At 39.7% G+C, this 14899-nt stretch overlaps 1 protein-coding gene across 2 annotated transcripts in view; it reads left to right on the top strand.

Moving 5' to 3' along the window:
* TTC28 (tetratricopeptide repeat domain 28) overlaps positions 1-14899 on the top strand; it is a 397370-nt gene that overhangs the window by 90874 nt on the left and 291597 nt on the right. The window contains exon 1 of one of the 2 annotated variants that reach the window (XM_014542488.1): positions 8955-9861. The exons of the other annotated variant lie outside the window; for it this stretch is intronic. Within the exon in view, the coding sequence (XP_014397974.1) occupies positions 9835-9861 (27 nt within the window). The 5' untranslated portion in view covers positions 8955-9834. Of the gene's footprint in view, positions 1-8954; positions 9862-14899 lie in introns of those variants that run through there. 2 annotated transcript variants of the gene reach the window in all.

Genomic DNA, 14899 nt, shown 5'->3' with positions numbered 1-14899 from the left:
ATTTCAAAGCGTTTTTAATTTATTTATTAAACTATCTAAAGATCATTTTATCCACCCATTTTTGGGTAATGTAAGATTCTTCCTAATACAAATGAAAATAGAATGTGATAGTACTAGAGTTCTTGCAATGAAAACATATTATTGCTGAAATAATTATTGCTCAATTTTTTCAGAAGCTTTTATTTCTTTCATTTGAACATCTGCAGAATTAGGCCTGAGCATAGTACTGATTTAAGGGGAAAGGTTCCTTTTTATGTCACTTGAGAGAGTGTATCTTTCAGAAGTGAATGTATTTATAATTATCCCTTGATAGATGAATAAATACCATGCTGAAAATTTTACTGCAGCAGGAAATATGTATTTAATCTTATCATATAGCTGACATTAAATTTGCTCATTCATTTAATGAATATTTAATAAGAATCTAATATGTGTTGGGAACTGTTCTAAGCACTGGATTTACAGTGGTGAACAATACATACCAATCCGTAGACCTTACAATCTGCTTGGATGACATGGGGATCAAATGAGTAAATAATGCAATTTCAAATTGTAAAATGTGGTATGAAGAAAACAAAACAAAGTAATTGAATATATAGTGAATATAGGGAAAGGAATTAATTTGGGTAAGGAGGCCTCCCTGACAACTTGCTATTTGGAAAGAAACTTGAATAGTGAGAAGGAATTACCTATTCTGGAGAGAGAGAGAATTCCAGGCAGACGTAACTGCGACCACCAAGATCATTAAGAGAAGCATAAGAAGGCAAGTCTGGCTACAGCACAGTTAAAAGAAAGTATGGTAAGAGATGAGGGAGAAAGGTAGAGGATAGATCATGTAGCGGCCTGTAGCTCATAGTTAAAAAGGCTTTCCATTTTATTCTTTTTGCAAAGGAAAGCCTTATGTGCATTTCAAACACGGAAAATGCATGATCTGATTGACATTATAGAAAGATCATTCTGGCTACATGGAGAGACTGAGTTACAGGAAGCAAAGTGGAACCTATTGTAGTAGTCCAGTGGATATTAATGATGACTGTAATGACGAAAGGGTCTTGCAGCCCTAGTGAACTCTGGCAGTTGTTCTGCTTACAGCTTCCCTTTGCCTGGCCTTGTGGACTTTCGCCCTACATTGGGCAACTTTGTATTCAGCTAAACTTAAGGAGATCCCTGTGTTGATTTTGGGAGTATCTTATCTGTGTAGCCCCTTTAAAGTTCATCTCCTCCATTTTTTATTCTGAATGTGCCAGCTACTTTGTCTTCCAAACTTTGATCTCTGTCTCCTCAACTCAGCAAGATCATTGTTCTCTGTTTGGGATCCCCTTCCTGCTCTGTGGTCCAGAAAGTGTTTCCAGGCACAAAGCCAGGATGGTCATGCAGCTCACCTCATTTGTGTTGTTTCCCTCAAAGTTCATATAGCCTGTTCTATTCTTTCTATCTTTCACAATACTTCCAGAGTTAGCATAAAACAAATAGATTTGCCGATACCTTGCTTAAAATCATTAAAATCCTGTGCTTGCTCATCATTTATTCTAAGTCAAGAATTAAGAACAAGGCTTTCTAGTCCAACTGACTTGAATTTTCTTTCTATTACTTTCTAGCCACGATACTTTGGGAATTTTCTTAACCCTTTAGTCTTAATTTCTTCTTCTGTAAAATGGGCATAATAATAGTTCCTTCTCATAAAGATATTAGGAAGAATCAACATAACAACAACAAAAATATATAATACTTTAATGCCTGGCACATAATAAATGATAGTTATTATTAATATTGTTAAGATAATAGCATTCACAGCCTTCTAACCGTAACTTCCACTCTGTATTGCCTTGCATTATAGGTTTCAGATTTATTAGATGACTTGGTAATGTGGCCTACATTTTCATACCTCCATGTTTGGCTCTGTTCCTTTAATCTAGAACAGTCCTCCACAAACCCTATCTTTGCTTTTTGAAAGGATACCTTACCACCTTTCCTATAAAACCGTTTTTATTTTTTTATTTTATTTTTTTAAAAAATATATTTTATTGATTTTCCACAGAGAGGAAGGGAGAGAGACAGAGAGTCAGAAACATCGATGAGAGAGAAACATTGACCAGCTGCCTCCTGCACATCTCCCACTGGAGATGTGCCCGCAACCCAGGCACATGCCCTTGACCGGAATCGAACCCGGGACCCTTCAGTCCGCAGGCCGACGCTCCATCCACTGAGCCAAACCGGCTCCGGCATAAAACCGTTTTTAAAACAAATTTTTTTTTTTATTGATTTCAGAGAGCGAGAGGGAGAGAGAGAGAGAATCATCAATGATAAGAGAGAATCGTTGATCAGCTGCCTCCTGCACACCCCACACTGGGGATCAAGCCCAAAACCTGGGCATGTGCCCTGGCCGGGAATTGAACCGCAACCACCTGGTTCATAGGTCAATGCTCAACCGCTGAGCCATGCTGGCCAGGCTGTAAAACCTCTTCTAGTTACTACAGTCAGAATTAATTACTCTTTAGGGCTTCCATAGTCTTTTGTTTTTTTAAAATCCTACCTGAGGGTATTTTTTCATTGATGTTCAGAGAGAGTCAAAGGGAGAGAGGAGGAAGAAAGAGAAAGAGAGAAAGAAACATCAGTGTGAGAGAGATAGGGATCAAACCCTCAATCGAGGTATGTGCCCTTGATAGGTAATCAAACCTGCCTTCCTTCAGTCGGAGGGCTGACACTCTAACCACTGAGCAACCTGGCAGAGCAGGGCTTCCATAGTCTTAAAGAGAGAACACATGATTAGTTATTCTATTCTTCTAGCACTTAGCTTGCACTAAGAGTTTGGGCTCTTAAAGAGTCAAAGGACCCTAGCTGGTTTGGCTCAGTGTATAGAGCATTGGCCTGTGGACTTAAGGGTTCCAGGTTCTCTTCCAGTAAAGGGCACATGCCCTGGTTGCAGGCTGGATCCCCCGTGGGGGGCTTGCAGGAGACAGCCGATCAGTGATTCTCTCTCATTATTGATGTTTCTATCTCTCCCTTTCCCTTCCTTTCTGAAATCAATAGAAATATATTTTTAAAAAAGAGTCAAAGGAATAGCAGGACCAGGAAGTGTTAGGAGTGGTTGTTATTCTTATTTTTATTAGTTGCATATCTGTTTTCTCCTTTGACCTTCACCATACTGCTATCTCCTCCAGTGCAAAAATCATCTGATTTGTTTTTGTCTCCTCTCACAGTGCCTAGTATAGTCCCTTGTATAGAATGAGTACTCAGTCAGCGTGTGTTGACTGTAAAGCACTGGGCTTCAGCCTCTCTGACACTACCCGATAGTGGAAGGAAGTGAGGTGGGTAAGGACAGAGGTGATCCTCTGGATGCTGTGGAGCAGCTTCCCTCCCGAGGAGTGGGAGATGGTCCTGCATCAGCTCAGCGCGTGGCAGAATTCTTACTATTACAGGTTACTTTAGTTTTCTGGCTTTAGCAAAGCAAGTCCTCTCTATACTTTGAAAGCACTCAAGTGTGTGAAATATCACTAATGAAGCAAACATTTTTGGTCTCAAATCTGCTTCTAGCTTTATACCTTTACTTTTCTAACACCTCTTTAGATAATTGAAAATAATTTAGACGACTTTAGGAATATTAATAGATTTTTTCAAATACTGTTTCACATGTAATTTAATATCCTACTTCTAAAAACAATAAATCTAAATAAGTATGAGGCTAGCTTTTTCAGGTGTTTACCTTCTGATCAGTGTCAGACATATCACTTCTTGGGAAATCTTGAAGAAATTCACAGCAATGAAAAAAAGCTGTGTTTTCTTCATTTTCTCTCTTTTACTTTTTGTTCAGATTTGAATTGGCAAGTAGTTAATGAGGAAATACTATTTTAATAGACTTTTACAATATATCTTTTAGGGAAGTGATTTGAGAAGTGCTACATTAAGAAATGAAGGAGTTGTAAAAATGTCTTCTGGTAGCTGCAGATCTGAGAAATAGTGTTCTTACTGTTTGATATCAGATCTTTGAAACAAAAGGCTAAATGACACCATTTTGAACTGTGTTAGCTTGGTAGCACTATATTAATAATCCTAATGGAGAAAATATATTGCAATAATAGTAATTCCTTAAATATTTCCGGTATAATTACTGATTCAACTTGGAGTAAACAAAATAAATAAAGACACAAAGGAAAAACAATAAGGTAATTTAAAATAGTATTGGTATTTAAAGGCTTCTAGCTAATGGTCTTCTATTGAGTGGTACCTATTAAATGAAAGCTGAAACACTTACCAGACAGCAGGGGAAGAAATGTCATACAAATAAGTGACCCAAAGGAACTACACCTAAAAAATTGAAAACCAATTTAAAGGCTTGTATTACTTTGAAGTTTTAGATTGGTTCTGTCTTTCTATGGAAACTAAATATATTTTCTGTCTCCTTTCCTGAGACAGCCACTGTTCTCAGACCTCTTTCCCCCCAATTTAAATAACTTTGTCTTTTATTAAGTCCAGTAACATCTGAGCATGGGAGATTGCTCTTTAGTCCACACACCTTGTGTGATATGCATGAGGATTCACAAATGCCTTCAGAAAACCACCCCACAGATTAGGAACCATGTAGGTCCCTTAATTTACATATGGGAAAGTGAAGCCTTGAGTGGTTTAAGCCAGCAGTCACAAATTATGACTTGCAGATGGAATTCAGACCTACAGGCATGTTTTGTTTGGCCTGTTAGGATGCTTTAAAATTTTTGAGCAAATGGTTAAAAATCAGGAAATTTTTAGCCTCTTGTGAAAATTAGGGGATTGGAGTGATATTCCTGCAGGACATTAATTGACTAGAGTTACTTAGCAGCTACCTCTTTTACAGGATTTATATATCTCCAGGTTAGCAGTCCTTACAATTTCCTTTTGTCTTATACCCGATTCTGCTTCACTTATTCATTCACCTGCCTTGCCATTCTGCTATATAGCAAGTCAGAGACAGAGTGGAAAATAGAACCTTTTTTCCTGACCCCTAAGCAATTGTAGGTCCCTGCTGTAATTGCTTAGGCATTGGTTTATAAACCCTGGGTTCTTGCCCTTCTCTTGCCATTGACTCTTAGTGTGACATTCAGAGGTCATTTTACCCCTCTGAATTTCAGTTTTGATATCTGTCAAATGGTCATAATAAACATTTAATCATGTAAATAATTTAAATAAATCTAAAGACTTATATTAAAACAACCTTATAATGTCATAGTTATTATTTTGTTATATGTTAGATTGCTTTAAAATGCTGCTTTCACTATGCCCTTTGCCTGCTGTTAACCTTCAGTGCCCTGCATTCTACAGGATAAAGTCCAAATTTCTTTGCCTTACAATGTTCCCTACAATTTGGTTCTAACACACCTTGCCAAAATATCTTTTACTTTGTATGGAATGGAATGGAATACCACTCATTTACTGTTTATTCTCCACCCTCCTACCCCCATCCCTTACTCCCCATTCTTTTATCTCATAAATATTGAGCGCCTCTGCTGTGCCAGACACTGTTTTGAGCCATGGGGATTATAAAGCTGAACAAAACAAAGTCACTACCTCTGACATTCTTATACTTAAGCTTTATAGGCAGGTCAATATTTTGTATCTTGAACACACATCTTACATGTATGCTTGCCTCCCTTGCTCACAGTATTCTCCTTTTTCTCTTTTTTTGTTTTGTTTTATTCATCAAATATTTATTGATTGCTTATTGTGACAGGCACGATTTACTGGATGTTGGTATGATAACAGAGCAAAGTCCCTGCTTCCTTAGAATTTATGTTTTTGTGGAATGCATAAGACAAATAAACAAAATATCTTCTGTAATAATAAAAGCATAATATGCTAATTAGACCAGATGTCCTTCTGGATGACCTTCCGGACAAAGCCGAGGCTGTAAGGGAAGCCTGGGTCCCAGGTGCCAGAGGGAAGCTGGTGCTGGCAGCCCCGGGGAAGGAAGGCCTACTCATGTATGAATTTTGTACATCGTGTCTCTAGTATGTCATTAGGGCTTTGAAGTAAAATGTAGCAGGGCAAGGAAAATAGAAAGTACTTGTGTGTGAATCGTGGTGTTATTTTAGAAGAAATGAGGAAAGGCAGCCTTTCTTATATTTGAACAGAGTCCTGTAGGAACCGAGAGAACCAAGAGGGTATCTAGAGGAAGAGTGATTCAGGCAGAGGGTGCAACAAGTATATGCTTGACATATTCAAGGGACATGAGATGGCTAGTATGGTAAGGGCTGAGAGAGAAGTAAGAGATGAGTTCTGAAAGGTTGAGGGGTCCAGATCCTGAAGTTGGCATTACTGGCCATGGTACCTTGGCCTGATGCTCTAGAATGAGTTGTATCATCTCTGAATTTTTAATTCAGATTCCTTTGTAAAACTTTCTTTAACCATCTCTATTCACAGTAAGTTCTCATTCTAACTCCTGGAACACTTATTTAATACATAACTCGTGTTGCTTAACTGATAAGGCAATGATTGGTTGTCTTCTTATAGGTTTTCTGTTCTGTCCTAACTTTTTTGTAACTTCCTTTAGCATAGACATAGCCTTCACCTACATGATGCTTTCCTCCTCATTGGTACTTAATATTTGTTTTATGAGGCTCTGGCCTCAGATGTCAGCGATAGGAATTTGAAAGCAATGTCTAAGAAAGACGTGAAAGGACTTGGTGATAGATTAGATGTAAGGAATGATGTTAAGGTTTCAGTTTGTGATCCTGGAAGAGTAACAATGCTATGGAGAGATAAAGGAAAGTTGGCAAAATAAGCCAATTTTGGGATAGATTGGTGAATTTGGTTTGGAATTTATTGAACTTCCCATGCGAGTAGGATATTCAAATTAAGCTGTGCAGAATGACTTGAATGTCAGAACATATACAGAGTATTGATATTATTTGTGACTGCTGCCTGCAGTACGTAATTACAAGAGCATGGACAGCCTGTTACTCATTTCTAGTGCCTGGAACAGGGGTTGGCAAATAATAGGTGCTTAAGTCATAGGTGTTACCTGTGACTTAATTTGATTAATGTGTTACCAAGATGAGAGGTAAGGTCGGTGTGTAGCTCTAATGCACATCGTGGAAAGGGCTTAGGCTCTGGAATCAGTTCATTGTGGGTCTGAATTCCAGTCTTATCACCTTCTGTGTGCTGTTGTCTTGGTTGAACAAGTGACCTCTCTGAATTTGTGTCCTCATCTGGAAAATGAGGACCTTCCTTGCTGGGCTGTGAGATAATAATTGCAGGCATAGATGCTGGCATAGAGTAGTGACTTAAGAAATAGTACCTATTCATTCAGCTATAATTCATATTATTACAAAGATAATGTTTTCACTTAAATTTCAGGCTCTTAGGCTTAGAAAAGATCTCAAAAGTAATCTGTTTCAGTTAACTGTTTTGACTATTTTATTTTACTTGTTTTTAATCCTCATCTGAGGATACCCCTTCCATTGCTTTTCAGAGAGAGAGTGGAAGAGAGCTGGGAGGGGAGAGTGAAAGAGAGAAACATTGATGTGAGAGACACAGCTATTGGTTGCCTTCCGCATGCATCCTGACCAGGGGTGTGGAGTGAATCCGCAGCCCAGGTACATGCCCTTGACCAGGAATCAGACCTGAGACCCTAAAGTCCATAGGCCAACGCTCTAACCACTGAACAAAAGCGGCAGGGCTGCTTTGACTATTTTAATGACATTTATAATACAGCTAGCATCCAATCTGCATATAATCACCCATGTCAGCCAATCCTGCCAATGCATATAGAGCTCTAAGAATAATGAGTGAAACATTGTTGGAACATTGGACTCATAATACACCAGTTACTATTATTATATACACCAGTTAGTATTTTAGTAGCTTATTACTTTTTATAATCCTAGCTATCAAAATAACCTCATGATGGGATAGGAGTTGATAGACATGTTGGACATCAAATAATAGAATTACATAGTATTTTGTATTTAGAGATGTATCTCCTTAAATAGGATGGAATCATTTTACAGAAGATAAATGAAACTCAATCTCCATAGAACTATTTTTTTATAGTAAGAAATAATGCTAAATTTAGAGAAGCAGAATCTTTTTTTTTTTTTACATAAAGTGATTTTATTTATACAGAGATCAAAAATAAAGAAAACTAAGCAATGCATTGCTTAGGGACAGATACATATATGGATAACATAAAGAAAAGCAAGAGAATGATCACCACAAAATTTGGGCTGGTGATCACCATTAGGGATTAGGAGATAGGGCCTGGAAGGGCCACAGAGATGTCGGAGGAGCTGGTAATATTCTACTGAAGTTTGGGGGCAGGTAAGTGGGTGTTTGTGGTATTGTTTTAGCAGTACATATTGTCCCTTAAAGTAAGCTTCAACTCCTTATCTATCTATCTATCTATCTATCTATCTATGCCTGGAAGGGCCACAGAGATGTCGGAGGAGCTGGTAATATTCTACTGAAGTTTGGGGGCAGGTAAGTGGGTGTTTGTGGTATTGTTTTAGCAGTACATATTGTCCCTTAAAGTAAGCTTCAATTATCTATCTATCTATCTATCTATCTATCTATCTACCTACCTACCTACCTACCTACCTCAAGTTTATCTATGTGTCATCTATCTATGTAGATATATATATACTCATCTATAGGTATATTTCCTAATTTCTAAAAATTAAATTCCTTTTTCCTATCCTTACACTTAGTGTTTAGTTTGCGGCCTGTTTTTATTTTATTATATATATACAGAGTCTATTCTTGATTAATTTTTTTCTCTTGTCAGATACTCAAATCTTTTTGCTTCAAATCACACATTCAGATTTTGTAGCCTTTTGATCTAGAGTCCTTTCCTGTTCCTTTTGTCTCTCAACATCACTCACAAATCTAAGTACATCTTTTGAAATGATTTCCTGATTTTGTAGGTCTCTTCTGGCTTTGGTTCCTTAGGAGCTGTTGGGTACCTCTGAAACGCTTGTTTTACTTTTTGCTTTGGAGCAGATGTCGTGGCACTAAGACCCAGAAACCGTTTGCGCTGTGTGGCTGGAGCTGGGCTGGCTGTTCGCTCGCACTGAAGGGAAGGAAGTCATTAGTGCAGACTGAGCTGTGGAGTTGGGTTCTTGCAGGATTTCCTTCCAGCCTTTCCCCACTAAGGTTCTTGGGAATTAAAAAAAAAATCTAAACACACAAACCAAGTTTTCCTATTTACAGTGTTTAGGGAAGGTAGGCATTTGGGGAAGGGCAGATCCTTTCCCCAAGTTATCCAAGAAGGAAGAGAAAACAGCGTAAAGAAGCTCTGATTACAGATCTTTGGAATTTTCTTTGCTAAATTTTACAAACGAGAAATACACCCAGAATTTTGGGAATTGCTCCAGGCTGCGCGTGAGGGTTTGATTGCTTGTCTAATCTTTTTTTCTTTTTTTTTTCTTTCTTTTCTTTTTTTTTGAGAAGAGGAGAATTCGCCAAAAGGGGTTTGGATGGCAGAAGCCCGGCTGGGTTTCTGTAGCAGCTCGTGTTTTCCAGCTCTTCTCTGAGGGAGGGTCTCTGCAGCAGCTGGGAGACCCCTTGCCACAGGCTCCCTTTGCAGGCTCTGGCCGGGCGGAAAATGCCCCGCTTTGGCAGGAGGAGTACGCTGGCTGCTGGGACTTCCTAGCCCAGTGGGAAGTGTGTTCGTGGTTTGGGGATACTTTTCATTGAACTGAAAGCGAAAAGGCTGGACTCTCCTGGGCTTTTTCCCTTCGAAGTGAACATGGGAAAGAATTAGGGGGTGGGAGGGAGGCAGCATGACTTGCAGTCGCTGCTGCCCTGCGTCTGCCCCCAGCCCCCAGCCAGCATCTTGATGTTCCACGTATCGGCTGTACAAATATGATGAAATGGCAGCCCCGGAAGAAGGTAAGTGTCCTGGAGTGGGGACGGGGCCCGGATGCCCTCCGCAGGGAAGGGTGACAGGGAGCGGTGGCCCTTGGGTCCCTCCACTGCCTCTGTAGTTTGCTGGGCTGGCCGGTTCCAGCAGCTCTGTCCCCTTAGGGACTTGTGCCACTCCCTTAGGGACGAGTTACCAAGTCTGGTCTGCGTCCACTGCCCGCTGAAGTTTTTCCTTCTTGGTTTGTCTGGACTGAGCCTCCGGGGTGACAGCTCGGAAACACCCGTGGCTTTAGAAGCCCTGCGGAGTCAGGGACACGATTAGCTGTGCAGGAGCCAGCCAAGAGCTGCCAAGGACTAGGGAACGCCCCATTCACTGGGAGCCATTTGGGGCTGTACCCCGACACATTGCAATGTCCCCGCAGGTGGGTGTTGTAGCACCTACTTCCCCAAGGGGTTAATAGGCTCCAAGCTGCTGGCAGCCGCTTCCCCAGGGCCCCGCTGGGGGGCGAGCATCCCCAGCACAAACCGCCCAGCAGCTGGTTCCTGTGCAGCCAGAGGCTGCGGGGCCTCCTGACCGAATGCCTGGGGCCCTGCCCAGGAGGGCCTTCTGCCTGCGGGGTTCCTGGGCAGTCGTGTGGGCCCGCGTGAGTGAGAGCGCCGGCCATTGTGCACTGGTGTGTGTCTTGTGCGTGTCAGCGTGCACGGGCGTGTGTACATCGATCGTGGGGAAGAGGGGGAGGGGGCACTTGCTTTTTGCAAGATTATTTCCTAATATGGCTCCTTTGTTGAGAACTCAAGAAAAAAAAATCCAGTGGTTCTATCAAAATAAATTGCTATTGGTCCCAGAAATAACGTTTCTAAATGTGGGACTGGTCCCTACCCCAGGACGGTCAGGGAGAAAGACAGCTTTCTTCAAGTTGTTGGCATCTGTAGGTTTGGCTAGGGCTCCCTTTTGCTAACTTGTCTGACTGGCGCTGTTAGATGAACCCAGTGGTTCACTGCACAGCACGACACCTCCCCCCCACCCCCCACCTCAGTTGGCCACGGTTTTTATTGACATTCTTCTGAGGGAAAACATAGCGAACTGAATGTGCTGTGCCCTTCCCCAGCCATGACCTGTCTCTGGTAGCAGCTGCCTGGTGTTTTACTTGAACTAGCTAAACTGACTCTTTCTTTGTGGCATGATGTGTGATACCATGTTTTACATCAGAGCTGAAATAGAAATCGTGTGAAATGCATGAGAAGATATTGTGCATTTGTTTTATTGCTAGAGATTCTAACAAACCCTGCTTCAGTATAGCCTGGTGAATGGAAAGGTTTTCTTTGCTATCTAATTGATTCAATTTTGATCTCTGACACTAAGTCATTTCTCCCTCATTCTGAAGTCAGAATCTTTCATATATTAGTTCTCATCATAGAGCTTCTTTCAGTGAGATTGGTTTATTTTAGTTAAGAGATCCATGTATCTTCCACCCAGATCCTCATACAAATCAGAGTTAGGATAAGGAAAACCCATAGAAGAAATCATATAGTTAAGTAAGCAGTTTAAACAGATGCTGTGTATTCCTGAAGCCCCCCCCCCAATTTCTTCTATATTTGTAAATTGCATATTTATGAGTACTTTTAAGATGTCTGCAAACTATACATTCATAAATGTCTGTTTTTTCTATTTTACCCAATATGCAGTAACTCATGTGGTTATGTCTGTGAAAACCCCTCTGGGTACTGGTATTGCTTGAACCACGGAAGTATTATTCTTGGCAGTCAGGTGGATTTCTGGACTCTGGAAGATTCTGTTTCAAGTGTTAGGATTCACTCCACAGTATTTATTCACTCTGATGCTTAAATTGCTATACCAGAAGGTTGTGTTTATTCACTGTATTCATAATCCCAAATCATGTTCTAAGGATCCAGATATAATTCTGAAGAGTTCATAGAAGATTAAAAAATAAGCTGAGCCATCAAATATTGTATGATTATTTGGTGGTGGCTTGAGAACAATTCTTGCTTCTACATTGGAAATAGAAGGTTCCTTGGAAGAGACTCAGTATTAAACTCTGGTAGGGCACCAGTAAGTCTTTACAAAGATTAGGTTTATTTTCTTACTCCTGTAAGAATATTCACATGATCAGATCACTGCCATGGTTTCTGGCTGAGTCTGTTAACACATTTGTAGTGGTACAGTCACATGCCATGTGTTTTGCCAAACTGTTTCATAAAAACCATTTACACTACAGATGAAAAGTGAGACTGCATTGATGTGATTTTAACAAAGCGAGGGAGATCATCCACAGACTGCAGCTCTAAGCACCGTTTGTCTCTAGCTGGCCATCATGACTAGGATTGTTGATAACTTGCTATCATAGTGCCCGGTCAGCCTCTACCAGTGCTGGCTTCTGTTCATGCTGGTCTCACTATAAGAAGAGAAAGACCCTAGGTTCTAGGTTTCTTTGTTTCTAACTGAGCATGCAGCTAGGGTACACGATTGAAGGGGAGCTCTTCACTCTGCTTTTCTTTGCTTACTTGCTGGATTAAACTAAATACTAAAATTCAGAATGTGGGCTCTGGAGGATTCAAATAGGATCTGCTACTTTTTCACAAAGAAACCACCAGAACATGATTAATTGTGTTCCACCTTCAGGACTAGTGAGGAGCTTAGGGCCCAGTCTTCTAGAGTACAGTGTGCCTCCCACCAAGGGCCCTGTAATTCCCCTAATAGCAAGATTCTGTGCAGTTGTGATGGCATTATGGTAAGGATGGAATTTAATATCACACAAATAGCAGGTGCCATTTTTTATGTACCTGCTCTGTGCTAGGCGTCTCTGCTTGCTCTCTAGCTATCTAATGAAGTGGTAGGTGTTATACTTTGCATTTTGCAGATAAGGAAATAGATTTGGAGTGAAATGACTTAATCAGAGTCACACAGCATGGCAGCATCAGAGCTTAGGTTAGACCAGGCGTTATTTACTTCAAGACATGTGTTCTTCACGTGTGTACTTGGGGATTTTGATGACCAGGGCTCTTTATACCAGAAAGATAAAGCCTGAGAGCTGAAATGATCCCAGTATATGAAGGTTAGCCATAGCTTTGCTTCCTCTTTCTAGATATCAGCACTGAGACGCACTTCTTGCCTCCCCTTCTTCTTGAAGAAACACAGTGATTTTATCTACCTCAAAATTCTTGGAGCATTTAGAATCTACGTCCTTTTAGGCTGATGGTTTTTTTTTATTGATAGTAACCTTTATATCTCTTTATGTATATCTTTATCTTTTTATGTATATATCCTGCCTCTCTATACTTCAAGCTCCTTGAGTATAAGAACCATATCTCACACCTCTTTTTAAAAATATATATTTTTATTGATTTCAGAGAAGAAGGGAGAGGGAGAGATAGAAATATCAATGATGAAAGATAATCATTGATCAGCTGCCTCCTGCACTCCCCACACTGGAGATTGAGCCCACAACCTGGACATGTGCCCTGACTGGGAATTGAACCATGACTTCCTGATTTACAGGTCTACACTGAGCTACTGAGCTACACCTGCTGAGCTCACACCTCTTTTTTGGTGCCAAAGTTAATATAGATGCTCAAACAATAGTTATTTGATATAAAGGTAAATAAGAACTATTACTTTATACAACTGGTATTTTTAGACTTTATTCTAAGAGGGGGTATGAACTTTAAATGTAAAAGGGTTTAAAATATTTCAGTTGATTCATAGATATTAGACTGGAGTGGATTATTAAAGAAACCAGAATGTTTGGACACTCACTTCTAATCTTTTATAGACAACATCAGGGAGGGAGGGGACAAGTATACTTTCACAAAATCTCCATGGCAGTCATTGTTAAGACACACCACCAGCCTCCAGGGACCAGGCTCCTGATCCGTGTGATGATTCTTTTTATTAACATAACCTTATTGCCCTGGCAAAATGTACTTCCCCCTGTTTTTATAGTAATAGGCTATCATGCAGCACATTACTTTTATCTTGTATTTGCAGAAATGATAGTAATTAAAATGCTCATCTCATAGGAACATGCTTGTTTACACTTCTGAAGTGATTGATTTCTGCTCTTTAAAATCCAGGGATTAGTATCAGATAACACTGTGTAAGTAAGACTGCAGTCAGAACCTTCAGGAAGCTGCTGCTGATTGGATTTTTTTATTGCTTATCTAATGTTATTTTACTGTTCACACATAATAAAAGATCATTAATAGGAATGTGTCACATAAGCTACATTAATAATGTCATTTTAGAATCATATGATGTATTTATCTTGTTACACTTGTCACATTAATATAATGTGAATCTGGCTTCTTAAATGACTTCTCTGATGGAGCTTCATTTAAAAAGCTTATTTGGAAGCTCACTTGTAAAGATTTCGTCCTGTAAATTTGTCTCTTGGAATAGCTTATTACTTTTACAAAAGAGTGCATTTCAAATCCTTGCATTTTCTCTGTGATAAAGTATTTTCTTTCTGGATTAGGAAGCTTAAGTCTCATATTTTAATGCAGCTGTACTAAATTAGTTACCTTCCTAAATGCTGTGCTAGTTGATATGATTAAATTATTTACTTTGGGCCACAGTTGGTTTGATAGTATAAAATTAGACTTAAAAAGAATTGAGCATTGTGGACAAAAGTAGTTTTAAAGAGAAGGCTTAGAAATTCCACAACAAAGGTCTTTCTGCAAATCCATTCTATCTACCATTCCCAGGTCAGTGCAGCTAGAGACCCAGGTTTTGATTCTGACAGTTCCCATGACTTGTGTTCTTGGGCATGTCGTTTAATCTTTCACATCTGACCCCCCACTGTTATAGTTTAGCTCCTCATCATCACTTGCTGGGTCTATTGCAAATGGCATCCTAATGATTTTTCATCCCCGTTCCCCTTTTATTCTCTGGTTTTTCCTTCTTATTCCTTTTAGAGTAATTGTTAAAAACAACACAGTATTCACCTTTTTATTCATTAGGCAAAACCACTTATTTATTTAGTATTTATTGAAAGTATTACAGATGTCCTTTTTTTTTTTTTAATTCACCTTCTTAAAGTCCTGCCAA

This window comes from Myotis brandtii, unplaced genomic scaffold (genome assembly GCF_000412655.1).
Source record: "Myotis brandtii unplaced genomic scaffold, ASM41265v1 scaffold303, whole genome shotgun sequence".
Taxonomy (NCBI): domain Eukaryota; kingdom Metazoa; phylum Chordata; class Mammalia; order Chiroptera; family Vespertilionidae; genus Myotis; species Myotis brandtii.
Note: the sequence above shows the minus strand (reverse complement) of the source record. Positions and strands in the feature narration are given on the sequence as shown.